Source organism: Poecilia mexicana, unplaced genomic scaffold (genome assembly GCF_051168715.1).
Source record: "Poecilia mexicana isolate PSO_F unplaced genomic scaffold, ASM5116871v1 scaffold_18, whole genome shotgun sequence".
NCBI classification, from domain to species: domain Eukaryota; kingdom Metazoa; phylum Chordata; class Actinopteri; order Cyprinodontiformes; family Poeciliidae; genus Poecilia; species Poecilia mexicana.
Genome location: NW_028263387.1, coordinates 1,018,579 through 1,037,016, shown reverse-complemented (window position 1 = coordinate 1,037,016; position 18,438 = coordinate 1,018,579). Strand labels below are relative to the sequence as shown.

The window sequence follows — 18,438 nt, the reverse complement described above, 5'->3', positions numbered from 1 at the left end:
TCACTCCGGAAGTGAAGGGGGGGCAATTTCCTATATTATTCGCTCTACTTCATAGGCAAATCCTGGGATGGGATGCACCCCTCCTACCCACCAATCTTGGAAAAGTCTAGAATTGTCCCCCCACCCCCGAAGAAATCATGAAAGAAACCTTTGTATTTAAACAATATCAATATAAAAAAAGGTAAATTTACCATTCCTCTATGAAAAAATAATAATTAATTTTTAGGTTCCCCCCACTATTGTTAGAACAATGGTTCAGTCCAAAGTGCAGGCGGAGCAACAGCAGCGCTGAACACACAAGTTCCATTAGAGCCGCTGAAGTGAGGAGCTAGCTGTTAGCTGTGGCTCTACAGCACTAACAAAAAACCCTCCAGTAAGTAAATACTTAAAGCAAAAGACATGCTACACCTTTTTATTTACTTTCACTGCTCAATAGGAACAAACATATGAACAAAAATCAGACTGCAGTTTGTTCATTTCATTACTTTGGCTGAATCATGATAAACCTTATGCCTTGGAAATCAAGACTAGCAAAACTGCTACATTGCTTTCATAGACTTAGCTCCTTTTTCTGTCGAAGGTAGCCAATATTCCAATTATATTTAGCTCTCTAACTCTTACTTTAATAAGAAGAGTCTGAAACGGGAGGGAGCGGCTGAGCATTACCACTCGCTGACAGCTCAGTACGGGAGCCGAGAGCAGAGGGACTACTGCAGCTGACGGTAAAAGTAAATTAAGTATGTCTTTATTTCTCATCATCTTCAACGTAGAGCCTTTAAAACCACAAAATAAAATCTGAACATTTTTCTAGAAAACTCTGGTGCTGACCCAACTTATTTTTAATTAAAGTAACAATAATAATAATGTATTATTTACAGAATGTGGATACATTTCTGCCTACAGGGCAATTAAAAATAATGAAACAAAAAACAGGGTAATATAAGTGAGCCAAAGAGCCACTGTCTTTGGCTCACTGATTGATTCATGGAGAAAAGAGTCCATGAATCAAGGGGGGAGTTCATTTAAAATCAGTGTTGAAGTCGTAAGCATCATCTGTATAAACGGTATGGGCTGCAGGTCTGAGGCATTTTGTTAGCATGTTTTCTATCATTCTTAGCTTGATATAAGCCCCATCCAAACTGGCAACCTACGTTAATAAAATGGTGAAATAATATTGACCACAAAACACTTTATTTATAAGATATCAATGTTTTTCCTACACAATCCTAACAAACATTTTTAATGTTGAAAAAAATAAACGGTTTCTCTTCACAATATTTATTAATTTGTTTATTAATCTATTTGTATGATTTGTTCTTTAAATTGCCATTTATATTATTTTTAGGTCTCAGGAAATGATTGAGGGATGAAGAGACTGATGTCTGGTCCTATATGTTCTGACGGGGCGTTCTCCTGACCCATTCTATCTGATATCAAACAACCCACTGTGCGCCACTGAATATCGCTGACACATTTTTTTAATGCCCATATTAAATTTCACTGTAATTCCCACTCACGTCTGTATTTTTGCCAGAAGTTTACTTCTGAGGACGGTGTAGAATCGGGTGGACATTTTAAAAAAGACGCGGGTTGATAGCAGCTCACCCGTATCTAAGCAACTGTGACAACATCGTCAGTTCGTGGGGGTGGAGGAGGGGGTCCTATTTAGGTCCCACAACGACAATTTAGTTGACCTTAATATCCTGTGTTTTGTTTTGGTCATTATTATTAGTTATTGTTGAGATGTGTATTATAGGTTTGTCTATCAGACATTTATAGCAATTCGGAATAAATCGCATCCCGTATTGGTTCAATACAGGGCGGAGACAACAACAGCCACCTGTCATTTTAGGTTAGCTTAAGCTAACCTGAATATTTGCAACCACTTCTGTTGATACACTGACATTACTTATCTACTGTCTTTCAACCACTTTGAAAAGCTTTTCTTCGTCTCTCCAACATCTTTATCCCTCCCCTTCTTCCGTTTTCTGTTTAGTGCCCCGGAGTTTTTTCTCTGGGGCACTAAAAAGCTTCTCCCAGCTTTAGCTCCCTGTTGTCGAATGCATTCCTACAATTCAAATTTAAAAGAAAAAAAAAAATGCGCCTCAGCGCGTTCTCGAAGGGAGTACCAAGCTAAATGTATGGGAAGCCGTGCGGTTAGCAGGAGGGGAGGGCCGCCTAATCAGTGCTGTTCCTGTTATTGATCATTTCATACCCAAACAGCTGTTAAGTAGCTACATAAAATACTGACTAGAAAAAAATACTCCCGCAATCGTTTTTGCGCCTCCTCTAGTGCAGCGCCCCTGTGCGTTGCATACAGTGCATACCCACTTTTTGGGCCACTGCGTGTTTTCTGTTTTTTTGTATTCTTTCTTTGGACTCTTATCAACTAATAAGCAATTTCCCTTAGGAATCAAAGTATATTCTACTCTATTCTTAAGTTACATTGATTACTGTAACAGTATCTTCACAGGTCAGCCAAAAAATAAAAAAATCAAACCTCCACCTGCAGCTAATCCAGAATGCTGCTGTTGGAGGTCTCTCTAAAACCAGGAAGCTAGAGAACATCACACCAGTTCTATAGTCCTTACATTGGCTCCCTATAGCTCAGAGTATAGACTTTAAAATACTGTTTATAAATCACTTAATGGTTTAGCACATTACATTAAAGATCTGCTGTTGTTGCATCAGCTGCAAAACAGCTGAAAAACTGAGTTCCTTGAAATCTAGACTATAAACCCACCTGTTTAGAGTTGCTTTTGAAACAAAATCAATAAAACATTAATCAATATTCTGATGTGTAACGATGGAACTTGACAGAACGTAATGCTTCAATTATTGACTGTGTTCTATGACTTTGTATTTCTGTCATTTTCCACTTTGAACTGCCTTGTTGCTGAAAAGTGCTATACAAATAAGCTTGGATACGGCCAAAAAGACCAACTCGCACTAAATTTCCATTAAGCAAATTTAATTTCAAAGTGTCAATTGCACCATTATGTGGTCAATGGAAACGTGGTTACTAACAGTGTCTTCAGTCAGATGCTTCAACACCGATTGCTACAGGAGATCCTTCTTGCCCACAGATATCAGAATCTACAACAACTCTTTGAAGAAACTTGGGTCATATGAGTTAAAACAATGTTTAATTTCCCTTTGAGATTAATAAAGTACTTCTGAATTTGAATTGAACTCTGATTGTTATAGTTGTGTGACATACAAAAGTGTGCAGTCTGGTCTGGTGTAGCGTGATTGTGGATACCACTCACATTCACCAAGCACAAGCACTGAAACAAACAGTAACACTGTCTGGTTAAAGCACTTTAATAGCAGATGGATATTAGAAATTCAGTGTTAAGATAATGACAGGAGTTAGTGTGATCTACAGGAGAAACATTTGATCATACATTAAGATGAAACTCAAAATGTGATATGTCTCTTGTCATCAGTTTTATCATATGATGCTTATGCATTTGACACTACACCCTAATCATTTAAAAATAATATAACTTCCATAAAGTTGCATTTAAATAAATACCTTACAGAAGCAAAAGTAAACAGTGAATTTAGGCATTTCATGTGACAATAAAATATTCAAACACTGATGATGTTTTCATACATTTCTAATATGAGGTCAGTAGAGAAACCCCATTATGTTCCCATCCTCATGCATGCTTAAAGATACACCAAGGCTTGTATACAGACAGATAAATCTAGTATATGTCCAAGTTTATTTAAACATACATTCTGTATATGACCTGATGGTGACCTTAGTTGATAGCCCATTAAAATCAAGCAAGCTGATGGCATTCATTTAAAATGTAGAAGTTTGACTCTATGCAGGAATTCATGTAAAACTAGCTGAGGACAGAATACAACATCAGAGTATCAGAGTGTTGGGTTTAAAATCAATCAAAATTAAAATTACTTCAACTCCACCTCAATACAAGTTCAAAGATCCTTCCAAAAATAGCTTATTAAAATATTCCTGGTCATGTGACCATTTCCTGACTCATGTGGTTGCTATCCACGTCCTTCCTGTTGTTGATTGAAGGGTTAGAAAGAAACTTGAAAGAAGAAACTTGGAAATGTTCTGAGGATCATCAGAACCATTCAAGCTCTCAAACTTGTAGATGAGGTAAAATGAAAAATAGAAGCATATGATACTGAAGAAGTACATCATCACCGCAGACAGTTTTTAACTTCGTCTTTGTCTTCTAAGCTTAAAGGTAATGGCAATGGTGTAAACCAAATCAACTTGTTTGTCAATGTACAAAACTATGTAAAACTATGCAAGCATTTTCTCCTAGTCACACAGCTGAGCTGTGTGACTAGGAGTTTGCTAGGAGACTAGGAGACAGCAGAGCTGTGTGACTTCATGTAAAAACTATGTTTTTATGCAAAACTCTGTTGATATTACACTAATGTTGAAAAAAATCAATTTCACAATTGCAGTATTTCCATTAAATAAGAAACACATCTAAATCACACGTGAATATGTTTGCTCACGCAAAAAGTCACTAAAAACATGCTTCGCCATAATACTCCAACTAACTACTTCCTGTTTTCTTCATAGTTTGGGCCAACAGCAACATGATGTTCATGATCATGTGACTTATGTGTTGTGAAAAAAGTGTTTTCATTGCAGTTTTGCAGAATAAACCAATTTCAATATGGCCAAAAGAATCACCTCACTCTGGTGCCAAAACTTTTCATCGAGAGTTTTTTTGAAACTAGTTTGTTTTGATTAAGAAAATGTATTTTCAAAATGTCAAATTGTGTGATTATGTGGTCAGTGGAGAAGCAGCTAGTGAGTTAGGAGGCAGAGGACAAAGACACAGAAAAGGGCATTGCAGCAAAAACATGTTGAAATAGGAGACAAGATGAACAGAGAGAGGACAAACAGGCAGAAAAACAAGACGGCTCATGTTTGAAAATGTAAATATTGGTGCACATAAAACAACCAGAACCACAGAAAGCCTGGGGGAAGGCCTGCAACTAGAATGAGAAAGAGCAGTTCTTTTTTTTTTTTTAAATCAGAATTTATGGATGCACCAGGAGAAAACTGGGGAGGATACAGAACTTCACAGGAAGCAAGGAGAAAAACACGAACCATGCAAACACATCTCCCCTTTCTCTTCTGTGGGATTTTTAATCAAACATTCGCACCGAACTGCATACAAAAAGCTACCCATACTATTACTGCCCCCGATTATGTGAAAACACAAGTCGCCTCTATGTAGCTGCACAGGCAGAATACATGAAGATTTGCAAGCGGAGAGTCTGAGGAGGTGCATACTGATATTTCAGGCGTTATCTTTTGCTTCCTTAAAGATTGCAGTTTGCAGCGGTTATTTAATGATGGCCTAAAACAGACGGGCCTTCTTCTTCATGTCGTTCCTCTTCCACAGGGCCATCCGGTCAAACTGTTCCAGTGTCATTCCAAAAACCTGCTGAAACTCGTCTGGAGATAAATGCCTCTGGAAATGGAGGACAGGTTGGAGAGACTTTTACTTGACGGTAAACACAACAGACTTAACACAATGCTTGAAAGCTATATTACTCAAAAGAAAAAAACCGCTTCATATTCTCAAACTCCTTGTTTTCATTAGAGCTAAATGCTCAGCTCCCAGAGTTAACAGTAAAGTATTGGAAGAACTGATCAAGTCTACCATTTTTTCTACATATGATGGTATCATTTATTCAGCATAATTCAACTGAAAACCCAACAAATTGGTTCAAAAGAAAGAAAGATAAAAGGCAAAAGCAGGGTGTGCCCACCATTAAACTAAGCATCAAAACAGATTCCATAGAAATCTGTTGTTCACAGCTAATCTGCCAATAGCAGAGCAAATTTTTGATTTAGCTCATTAGTGTTTTTACTGATTTTAAAAACTTTTAATGCACTTTTGCTTCCCCTAAAAATGTTTATCCACATAAATTCTAGAGGGCTAATTAACTTGTTTATTCTATAAACTATGGTGGCCCTGAAGTACAAAACCCCAATTAACTAAGCACAACATAATTAAGAAAACACAATGACTTCAATTAAGCACAATTACAAAATAAAAAAATTGCCTTATTTTGTAGTTGGCATTTTGCACAGTTGAATGGTTGGCATGGAGATTAAATGATTTCCAAAAACATGCACGAAAGAATCAAGGAAACACTCCAGGCAGTTTTTGATGAAGGAATAACATTATAACATGATGTAAAGCTAAAAAAACAAAATTTATTTTACATAATTCTGCACCTTTTATGTAACTGATCATACTGAAGCTCATCTCATTTTGTTTTCATCCATCTAAGTTGTATCTTAACATAGACTAAATCTTCAAAGGACTGTCTTAGGTCATTCCAAACAGCTGACCAGTCTTTTCTACTGTAATTTGAATCATTTCACAGCCATGTTTTAACATTTTCTCCAGGTTAACAGGCTGTGGAAAGAAGGAGGGGGCTGGAACTATAGAGCAGGGAGGAAAAGATTAGGGCTCACCTCCAGTCTGGTGCGATCTACATCTCTGGGAAGCTTCACTTTCACTTTATGTGTCACTGCTAGTATTTCATAGGGGTAGATCTGGAATAGAAAAAGGGTTGAGAGAGATTTGTCAGTGAGTAGTATTAGGAAACTTATGTAATCAGCTAATTTAATCATAAAGCGAGAATATCCCTTACCTTGTAATCTAAACAGGAGAGAAGGGAGAGAATATATTAAATATATTAAATGACAGATTATGATGCTAGAGTACTGAGAACTCTCTCCTTGGCAGATACACTAAAGACTGTATGCATATACACATGAAAGCAGAACATCACCTCTCCATGATCTCACCTTAGGTCACCAGAGTACAGAGCAGTCATGGCATAATTACTTTGAAAAAGTAGCTTTGATCAGATTACTGATTACTCATTGAAAAAGTAACTAATTAGATTACTAATTACTTAATTTGGAAAGTAAATAAGTTACATTTAAAGTAACTTTTTAAATTACTTTCAGCAGCTGCTAACAACGCTCTGCCGCCTGTGAAAATTGCATTGATCTTTGCCAATACTTAATTGTGAGTTATTTTATAATTGTAACATCAACAATGTGTCTCCACATAAGGTTGAACTGAAGGGGAGATTATTTAATGGTTTCAATAGTACAAAAAAACTTTAGTAATTTGTGCATGTTTTTGTGTGTTCCACTATTCTCCACTAAACTCTAAATAGGATTTTAGACCTCCCACCCCTCCCTGCCCCAGCCTCCAGGTTCTGCGTTACGGCCCTGTGTTTGCTGTCACAGCGCAGCGCACAGAGCTCCTCCTGTGGCTCCACAACTCAGACGGCTCCTGCACAGATTTGTGACATTTATCCTAATATTAATGATTATATTGGCGTTTAGTTGCACAACTTTATGAACACGTTCATTCATGTTTGCTTTCATGTTTATTGCGCTGTTCATATTAATCTCGATGTTTGCAGTTTGTTGTAGCGCAACCCATTCACAGCAAATATATTAACTTGACTTTACGAAAAACACAGCAGGACGGATCATCCGGGAAATGATGGACAGGGAGAGTCTGACTTTAGTGACTAATTAGAGGTCAGACAAAATCTGTTTATTTCCAAGCCCAAATAAGCAACTTCACGTTCAAAAACAGCCCAAAAGCGCAGCCCGCGACTCATTAAATTTGTTAGCAACTTTAGAAAAAACCAAGCCCGAAGCCACTTATAATAATCGGACTTGGTGACTGAAACTCAAAATAGTTCCTGTTTTTCCAGCAACAAAATGCGCATCTCTCTCTTCCCTCCATTGTTTATGTTTCTGTCGCTGCTGATACTGTTGCATAGAAACGGCGATCACTCCCCAAGACACGCAGAGGAAATACAATTAAATTACAAAAGAAAATAGTAACGCAAAGTGATTTCGATAAGTAACTATAATCTGACTACTGGATTTGAAATAGCAACGCGTTAGATTACTTGTTACTGAAAAAAGTAGTCCTGGTAGAGAGGGTCTCTATGCTAATGGAATCAAAGATTCATAATTATTGGAAAGCAGATATGGTGGTTTGTATGTTAATCCATGAAACCTGATATAGCTGATGGTATAACAGAGTCTCACAGGTAAAGTATCATGTCCCTTGAACTTTTCAACATTTTGTTCTGATATAGAAACAAACCTTTGTGTATTTTATTGGGATTTATGTGACAAACAACACATAGTGCAGAATTGTCAGGTGGAAGGAGAAAGAGACAGTTGTCTGTTCTGAAAAGAAAAATGTGAAAAGTGTTTATTTGTAATGAGTCAATACTTTTCAGAATGTCTTTTGACTGAAGGTCTTTTGGGGGTTGTCTCTGCTTTGAACAAACCCCAGCAATTTTATAATGTGCTCCTCACAACTCTTTTTATCAGAATAGTCTTATCATAAGATTAGTTAGCTACAGTGTCATAAACAGCAGGAGATAGGTTTTTGATCCTCAAGACTAAGTGTTACTTTCCCGACCCAGCATTTATCAGGATTGAAGCTGTCCTGGGTGTGCTGTGGTGGCACATGGGTTAAGCACGAACCATGTATGGAGGCCTTAGTCCTCGACGCAGTCATCGCAGGTTCGATTCCTGGCCTGGCGACCTTTGCTGCATGTCTTCCCCGTCTCTCATTACCAATTTTCCTGTCAATTAACTATCAAATAAAGGCCACTAGATTCAATAAAACCTTTTTAAAAAAAAAAAAATGGATCAAAGCTGTCCTCATTAGCATCAAACACAACCTCCTTTTATTAAAAAAGATAAATGGTAAGGCCATCTGTGTTGAGCTCCGCAGAATCCTCGGAGCATAACAACTAAATCTTCACAACTATAGATGACAACCTGCTGTTACAAGATCTGCTGATCAGAACCTAGAAAAGGCAGCCAGGATCAAATGTTAATTAGAGCAGACTCGACAAACTCCCTTGACTCTGTATTTTTGTCCTCACCTGCCAAGGTTTTTATAGGTTTCTTATTTCTTCTCATCCAGACTCTTGTTAAAGTACTTTTTTTTTCAACAACACCTACACACTGAATTTTTGTCAATCCTTCTTTGCAAAACAGCTCAAGCTCAGACTGTTTAGTTTTCTCATCTTGCCAGAGTTTTAAGTTGCATTTAGCACTAAGACATGGATATGCGTTGATGTAAACAGGGCCGGCCCAAGCCTCCATGGGGCCCCAAGCAGAATTTGGTTTTGGGGCCCTCTAGTTCTGCTAACAATGTGGGCTGGCTGCAATCAGCAGTCCGATCATTAGATCATTCACACACTTGCTATAAACTTATTGCATCTCTGGCAGTGCTGTTTACATTATATACATGCATAATAGGATACATTTATTGGCCAACTGATTTATCAACCAGTTAATTTCTGGGCAACGATTTCCTTAATTTTGGAGGATCGTGATTGGCCGTTAAGCCCATCTTATCCCCTAATCTTATCCTCGTCAGCAAAGGTTTAAAAATCAGCCTCTGTCCTCTTGTGCTCTGCAGTGAGAGGTGTGACTGACAGACTGACCCACCAGGTCAGATCTGCAGGTTTGCAGTTAACAATGTTCACCCCACTGTTGCCAAGAGACTCTTGATATATTTAGCAACATTTCAGACAAAAAAAATTGGTATCAGCCAAAATCAAAATCGACAGGTCAGGCTTTTTAAAGATCGGTAACCAGGGATCGGTCAGAAAACTGCAATCAGTGCAGCCCTATACAGATATTCATGACATTCTTTTATTAGATAAATTTCTCTTAAGCATTACTCCAATAGCTAAAAAATGTAATTTATATTAGGTGAGTCTTTTTTCAACTTGTTGATGTAAAATAATGTTTTTAGCCACAAAATGATTCTGCTCAGCAGCAAACAACATATCCCCAACTACAGCATACAGCAGCTCATCTATGTAGCAGCTATGTAGCCTGACGTAAAAACATTTTGCTAGACAATGTCAAACATTGAGAAGGTTCAATTATTGTTATCAAACATTATCAAACTCGGCGTTTTGAAGCCAAAAATACCTCAATAATATACAGAGCCAACCATGAGAATCAATTCATCTAAAGTTTAAACTCAGTTTCACACAAACACAAAGACCCTAACATAAATGTTTGGCTGTTGAACTTGGTCTGGTCAAGGTAATTTTCTATAAGCAGCTTTACAAATCTTTTACATTTGCATTACATTACATTACCAAGGCACATTAAAACAAACCTTTATCTTGGCTTTTTTCTATTCTTCCTTTCTTTTCTCCCTCCCTGAAGGATAAGTCCTTTTTTGAGACATTGTTTTGCTAACTTAACTTCTGACCGGAGCTTTGGACGTTTGGATGCTCTGCTCATTGCAGGGCAGCTCGTTACCGGCGAAGCGTGCGGTACCTACCGTGGCCACCAGGGGGGGCCCGAGAGCAATTTTCTTTTTATTTTTATTGATAAAATAATAATTTCTACATACATGATCAAATATATATTATTGTAAAAACAAGTAACTTCACAGTGAAAGTGTGTTTGTGATATAATATTATAATGACATAGAAACTATTACTAAAAAAAAAAAAAAAAAAATTAGCTCCACTGAGCCCGAAAATTATCTCGGGAGTGAAGCACGTCATAATGCATCAATACAACAAATCTAATATGGCATTTAAAAAACAAGCACTTGTCAGAGTTTGGCTACATGGAGGCTCAACGCAGGAGCAAAAGGACAGCGGCCAGACAGCAGGTAAAGCAGCGCACAGCTACACTCACCCGGATTAGCATCATGGTCAGAAAGCTAAACAAATAACCTAAAAAATAATTCAAGTCTTCGAGCTAGCTGTGTAAGACCTGGTTCTGCTCTTGCTCTTGGACCGCCGCAACGCGATAATGGTAGTAATATTTTACAGACATAGCGCTGCTCAACCTCCACCCAGCAGTGAACTCTCACACTGCTTAAAGCTGCAGCATGTAACGTAAACAACAAAAAAAATTCAGATATTAAAACTTTCACTATGTCCAAACATGAGAGATAATTTATGAAAAAAAAAAAAAAATTAAAGCTGCAAGCAGCCTCGAATGGCCCTCGCAGCTCAGCGCCACTCCGGCCTATTGCCCACCGCGGGGGTTCCAGCACCGCCACACGCCACCCACCGCAGACGCTCTCATGTGGCTCCCGCTCTTGTCCTCCAGGCAATACGCATTGATGCGTTCGGCAGCGCTCCTTGGCGATGCACAAAAAATCTTGTGCAGTTTGGGTCATGTAGCAAGGAGATACAGCTCTTTGATTAACCTAGTGGGCGCAGTGGAGTTAAATTACAATGTATTGCTATTGGGCTCTTTAGAGGTTCACCAGAGTCAATCATAAAAAGTCTGGTGCAAATCGGATGATGCATGTGTGAATTAGAGATGATCGTAGACATACGGCAAGCATTGCTATTCGCTATTTAGCCACGCCCACATGGTTCAGCCAGCAGCCAACATTCACAGAGTTCATCATCATGTCATTTTATATCAGTTGGCACAGGATTGATTCCATTTGAATCATAGAGTATAAGTAAGACATCCAGCAGAAAAAACAGGTGACTTCCTTTTGGAGGGGGGCGGGAATTAGGTGATGTCATCAATTCACCATGTTAATGTGATCAGGGCTGGTCTATAATGAGACATGGAAAGTCTGACGCAGCTCTGACCTGGCATTTGGAAGTTATTGCACATTCATGTTTCATGGAGAAAAATACAATTTTGACACTTAGCCACGCCCACATGCTTTAATGTACGAGAATTCTTTAGATAGCTTTTCACCTTCAATGTCTCAAGAGTGTGCTGAGTGAGTTTGAAGTCTGTATCTCAAAAGCTGTAGGAGGAGTTCGATCAGATGTGATGTGTATGAAAAAAAGGAAATGGTGGGTTTGATCCAAAATGGCCAACTTCCTGTTGGGTTTGCACCATAGCTCCAAGACACTTTTTTGTATTTCCTGACAAGATACACATGTGTACCAAGTTTCATATTTTTAGGTTAAAGCATGGCTTGGGGCTGATCATTTAAAAAATTCTAGGGGGCGCTGTAGAGAAATTAGGCCACGCCCATCAACGACTGTTATGGATTCCTGTTCGGGGATGGATAAGGATGCATCCTACTGAGTTTGGTGCAGCTTGGCTCGAAAATATAAAATTTACAGCCAAATGTATGGCAACGGAGTTACAGGTCACTTCACCACACCGCCATTGCCACGCCCTCCGTTGAAAACTCTTGGCACTTTAAAGCAAGTGAGACCAACTTGTTATCTGTCATCCAACACAGAATCATCTTGATTAAGTTGAAAGAGCCAGAGATGGAGCTTTCCAAGGAAAAAGAAGGCACTTCCTGTTGTGAGGGGGCGGGGCTTAGATGACGTCAGACTATGACGATATAGGATCGTAAGGGATCCAACCAGGATCACCCATGTCAAGTTTGGTGCAGCTCTGCTCATAATTGTGAAATCTAGAGCCAAATGTATAGCAACGGTGTTACAGGTCACTTCGCCACGCCGCCACGCCCACCTGCTCCATCGAAAACAAACAGGGTTGTAAATCCACATTACACCAACATGTTTTCTGTCTGTGGACACAGTTTCATCTTGATTAGCTCAAAGGGGTCAGAAAGGGACCATTCAGACTAAAACATGACACTTCTTGTTCTCAGGGAGTGTGGCCTAAGTGATGTCATCATTTGACCATTGACCATCACCCGATGATGATCAATCACTGAAAGTTTGGTGCCTCTGTGAGTTTTTGTGTAGGAGTTATAACAGTTTGGTGTTTCATGGTGAATAGGTGAACTTTGACCCCAGGAAACCCCCCTTTAGCAGGCACGAAAACGCAAACCTTTGATAACTTTTAATCGGCCAAGCCTTATAAACGATCTGACCGAGTTTGAAGCTGATTGACCGAAATCCCTAGGAGGAGTTCGATCAAATGCAAAGGCTGTAAACGGCCAAAATGGGGTCAAAATCGGAACTTCAATCCAAAATGGCTGACTTCCTGTCATACTTGCACTATGACATTAATTGTAAATTCTGAGCGTCTTGGGGAGCTCTACAAGTGTACCAAATTTCATGTCTCTGCGATAAAGTAAGGTAATAGGAAAGGGTCTTTTGAAAGTTGCTAGGTGGCGCCATTGAGCTGTTTCCTTTGCGATGTTTGCGTTGACCTTAAAATACGTAAATTGTTCACAGTCTCGATACGTCCGCCATGTTTGGTGAGTTTCTGAATATGATAAAAAGCCAATTTATTTTACGGAAGCATAATAATTTACAGCACAATTTCAATAGGCCTTCGCAGCGCTTAGCTGCTCGGGCCTCATAATCAATCTCCTCTGCCTCCTCCCTGTGTTCAGCAGAATTACTCAACTATGTCAGAACCAGCCAATCAGAACCAGCATTAATCAGCTAGCCGTGCTCTCAGGAAGTTTGGATTTTGTAACTTATGATTATTTTGATGGAACCTCCATTTGACTTTGAATGAATGTTTCCCTCTTTTACTAGACATTATTTGATATAAGTTTTATGAGATTTATTTGACTCGTATAATTTGGGGTCTAGAGAACTTTACTGTTAAATGTTGTTTAACTGGTTGCAGGTTTATCAGTTGTCCTTTTGACTGAGTAGCTGCTCTATTGTGCCTTCAAGTATGTTGCATATTTACGTTAACTAGGAATAACAAGGGCTCCAAAACCTTGAGGTATACCAAAATAAAGATGACTAAGAATTTGAGCAGCCACTCAGAAAGATATGTCGAATCTACTGTAAATCAGTGGTAGGTTTGCAATTATGTAATTTTCTTTCCAGAATGGTGCCCAAAGTTCAACATCATGTGTTGAAGTTGTGGTTATTGACTGCAAAGTGGGTGAAGACCGCTTATGCAGTAGTTCCATTGCCTCTCCTCACATTCTCTACCTGTGATGCAGTGCAGAAAGTGACATATATTCTTTACCCAGAATGCATCGCTAAACAGTAAACAGTGTATCCTATGTGCTTTCAGACCAAAGCTCTACTGTGGTCAACTAGGCAAAATCTGCAACAGAATTAGTGTTAGTGATACTCAATAGCTATAAAGCTAAAGTCATGAATAAAATGCCTGATCCAAACAATCACTTCCTGAATCACAAACTGTAGAAGTAGGTGTGGAATAACACATTTGACCCTGTTGAGGGTCATATACAATGTGATCCACTCTGAGGGATATCAACATGGTTGAATTTAGCGCTTTAATATTAGCTCTAGCTTCCACTAAATAGGTACCATGTTCGAGTGGCGCTTTAGCTTTAGCATAACTAATGTTAATGATTAGTGCAACTACATTTTTAGTTAGCAGTACCCACCATTGATGTGTGTGTATGACCACCTGATATTTTTTTTCCCAAAGACCAGTTGTAACAGTGCAAATAAGGTTGTTTCACAGTGGAGTAGCTGACTACTCTGGTTATTGTTGTTCATTGTGTCCATCAGAAAAACAGCCTTAGGGATGAAATTGTGTCTGTGGTGCTCTGTAAGGCCGACCTGCAGGCATAAATCTAAACAGTTTGTATTAAAGTAAGTGAAGCAGATTTATGCTCCATAAGACAGAAACTGAAGCTAATATTCTCAACTTGATATTTAGTCTCACCTCTCATGCCTCCCCAGCTGTGGGAATCAGGGTCCACGTCATCCTCCACCATATCAGCAGCCTGTAGGAATATACACATTAAACACAAACTCCCATCATTAACTTAGGTCTTTCCCACCATAGAGCTTCCAGTTCTTAACCACAAATGGTTCTTAACTGATTCCATAAAAGAATCTGTTTCCTTTTCCACGGACTGAGAGCCAAGTTGGAGCCACCTCACAATAAACCTTGATCTGTCACTTGAGTACCAATAAAATACATTGAAGTTTGTGGCTGTGATGTAAGTGTAGGCTAGATAGAGCCTTCTCACTCTGGCAATGTGCCATAACTACAAGGGAATAACTACAAATCTTGTAGTTATGCCACTCCCAGTAGTATAAATGAAGACTGAAGCCACAAGAATCCCTTCATAGAGCTCCAAGTTAAAAATGAGGTTATTTTTGTTTTTCTTCAGAGAGAAACTGGGTAAAGGTAAAATCCACACTACAGGATAATACGTAGCCAATATATTTTTATATATTTGCATTTCTGCCAACACATGATTTCTACTCAGCCTGTTTATTATTCTATTTATGAGTCAGTGTAGCACATGAATATTAGATTATTTAAATCTTTCAGGGATTTCATATCAGCAACAAAAACAAAACCCGTTGTGCCACAGTTTAAACTGATTTTATCCATCACTTGGGTATTTATAATAAGCTGTTTAATCAAAAACTGGTTGCTCACCTTATAGATGCCATTCCTTCCATAGCCGGGTAATGATGCAGATTTATTGTAGGGGAAATCTACAGAGGTGTCAAATTTTTTATTTTATTTTATTTATTTCATTTTTTTTGCACTTTTGAATGATTCAACATCAAGCTGGAGTTGTAAATAGTTTCTCACTTGGCTGAGATGTGTCCATGGGGAGACTGCATGTGGATTTACAGGGGTTCAGGTTTTCAGGAGCTATCTCACCGTCAGTCTCACTTTTCAAGATTATCCAACTTGTTCTCTATAGAAGGAAAACAAAGGATGGAGAAAACAGAAAGAGGACAGAATGATTGACAGGAGTGATGGAGGATGGCAAGATAGTTAGATAATTAGTTTATTGAGCTTGAGAACAGATTTGCAAATTCAAAATAAGTGTCCACACAGACCCACCTTGCTATCATCACCCTCCTGCCAGGATGTTCTAGAAGCTGTAAAACAGTCAAATGTTACAGCATGTCACAATCAGTGTGCTGGATCACCTTACTCTGAGTTAACCTGTCCTCCAGGGTGAGTCCAAGTCAAACCTGGAGCATAACATCTACAGCTGCAGATTTAGCTTTGCTACATGTACAGTCTAAAAAAGTGAGGGTCATAAACAATGTGATCCACTCCTATTATAGACTAACACTGGATTTGAAGAACCGCAAAGAAAACTATTGGTGTTTACGTAGGCATACATCAAAGAAGGGCAACAGCAAACCTAGTTACTTGGGAACTTTGATTGTATTCCTATTATGATGATGAATAATGCTTCAACCACATTACATGTATGCAATAGATAGTTAGTTGTCTTTGATCTGTCTTTTATTACATGACCACTGGCCCATATGCCAGAGAATCATTCCTTACAATATCTAATGGCATGATGTCACCCAAGCTGTTTTTATATGATAAACTCTCTCTATTGGTCCACCAATTATTCTTCAGCAAAAAATAGAGGAAAGTGCACCATCTTACAAACTTTCTTACAAACTTCTGTTTCCAAAGAACAGGGAAGTTTTCTAGAAAGCACGAAAGCTATGGAAAATAAAAAACAAATTCAGCCCATTTACTAATTTGTTAAATAAAAAAGCAAACAGGTTAACAGTCTTAGGAAGATTATGAAATATGGCTACATTTACGAAAACTTCACAAGTCTAATGAAAATTACATTTGTATGTTTATGGGACAAAAACAACCCTGAAGACACGGTGAACATGAGTGAGACAACACAACACCAATGTCAACATCCAAAGTTATTCTGAGTGTACACACACTGCATCACCACGAACCCAACAGATGAGCTGCTGAGACGAATGCTAGCATGCCACTGACTGAGGTGAAAAACGGAGCCTCCTGCTAAATCAGCTGCAGTCCAAAGCTTTTCTTCACCACTGTATCTCTACATACTGACGTTAATGAAGATAATATTTACTTCCTGAATCTTAAATATATCCTTTCATATGTTCCTACTGAGAAGGCATATATAATTGTTGAAATTGCTTTTTAGCAATTTATAAAATAACTTTAGTTGAAGCAGATGCTTCCAAAAATCATTAGCCTTTCATTGAGGCAGAATGCAAACATTTTAATCTGAATACTATAAACACACACTTTGAAACCTTAATACAAGACATCAATCAAATGGGGCACTGAATTAACTATTGTGCAAAAAATATCCATACATCTTGAATGTTTACTCACATTTTGTGTCATTCTACCTACAAACTCCACAGTACTATGTTAGGATTTCATGTAAGATATTTTAAGCAATATTTTTTCAATAAACAGCTTAAACTGAGTCGGATTAGATGAGGATGAAGAACACCTAGGAACACCAGTTCATAAATCTTGTAATAGTTTTTCAGTCAGATTTAACTCTGGACCTTGACTAGACCATTCTAAAACATGCACTTTGATCTGAACCATCCCACTGTGGATCCAGTTGTATGTTCAGAGTTGTTAAACATTCACCCCAGTCTCAGGTTTTCTGCAAAACACCTAAATGTTGTTCTGTTTCATTCCAAGATGTACATTTCAGATGTACACAGCTAATTGTCAACTGTGACTAGTGGAGATTGACTTCATATTGACTAAATTGTTAGACGCAAATGCAGTAGGTATTGTCAGTATTCTTTGGTTTAACTTTTTTTAATCACCAGTTTACGTTTTCCTACTTCTTCGAATACAATGCGTGGAATACAGAGCAGGGAGATCCATAAACTACCAAAATTGCAAGCCGAAGAAACCAGAGGAACAGAACTGGGGGGAAAAAAACAAGATGACCGACATGCAACACATCGTGCAGAGACCAGACCAGAGAATTAAGTGTTATAAAGGCGAAGTTGACTGTACCATGCTGTTTGTAGATGGGGGGTTTTCTATAGATATTATCTTTGACCGTAGCCTCTGAAGATGGATACAGAGCAGAGAAAATGGAGGAAGCCAACATGGGTGGGAGAAAGAAAGAAGGGAAAAGAGAATGGAGAAAAAGAAGCATGAGTTAGCATTATATTGAATAATGAACATACTGGGGACGGTATAGCTTGCTTCAGCACAGCACATTTTGTAATTTCAGCTGTAGCACAACTAGAGCATTGGGTTTTTAATAGTTTACATGCAACAAAATAAAGATATAAATATTCATTGGTCTGTATTATGAATGAATATAAATATGCAGGGTTTCCCCCAGTGTGTTATAGGCCTGGCGGCCGCCATGCTTTACTAGCCCCACTGCCAGGTTAAGCTTTTCTTGTTTATGTTTTCAGGAAAATAATAATTAAAAAAATAAATAAATAGATTGCTTTTTAAAAAAAAAAAAAAAAAAAAAAAGCCGGATTGCAAGAATCTCTGTTTCACTGGAGGAGCAGATTTATTCCTAAAGGATAAGTTTATAAATGATAAATATATTTTCTAGCTCAGTGGTTCTTAACCTTTTTTGAGGTACCGAACCCACCATTTTCATATGCGCATTCACTGAACCCTTCTGTAGTGATAAATAAAATATCGCTATTGTGTGCCCCCTAGTTGGGGCACACAGCGGTTCCCCAACTAGAGTCTAGTTGGGTCACCCCATGATC

General features: G+C 38.4%; 1 protein-coding gene across 5 annotated transcripts in view; it reads right to left on the bottom strand.

The window, feature by feature from the left end:
• Positions 1-3,308: 3,308 nt before the first annotated feature.
• Positions 3,309-18,438, bottom strand: part of ablim2 (actin binding LIM protein family, member 2) — a 264,772-nt gene continuing 249,642 nt past the window's right edge. For 3 of the 5 annotated variants that reach the window (XM_088015821.1, XM_088015822.1, XM_088015824.1), the window contains 5 exons: positions 17,714-17,767; positions 15,770-15,807; positions 15,512-15,620; positions 15,353-15,411; positions 8,389-14,684 (listed from right to left, as the gene is read on the bottom strand). In XM_088015821.1, coding sequence (XP_087871947.1) covers positions 14,532-14,684; positions 15,353-15,411; positions 15,512-15,620; positions 15,770-15,807; positions 17,714-17,767 — 413 coding nt within the window. In that variant the 3' untranslated portion in view covers positions 8,389-14,531. Of the gene's footprint in view, positions 5,481-6,496; positions 6,578-6,675; positions 6,684-8,388; positions 14,685-15,352; positions 15,412-15,511; positions 15,621-15,769; positions 15,808-17,713; positions 17,768-18,438 lie in introns of those variants that run through there. The other 2 variants (XM_088015825.1, XM_088015823.1) reach the window with 2 other exon arrangements.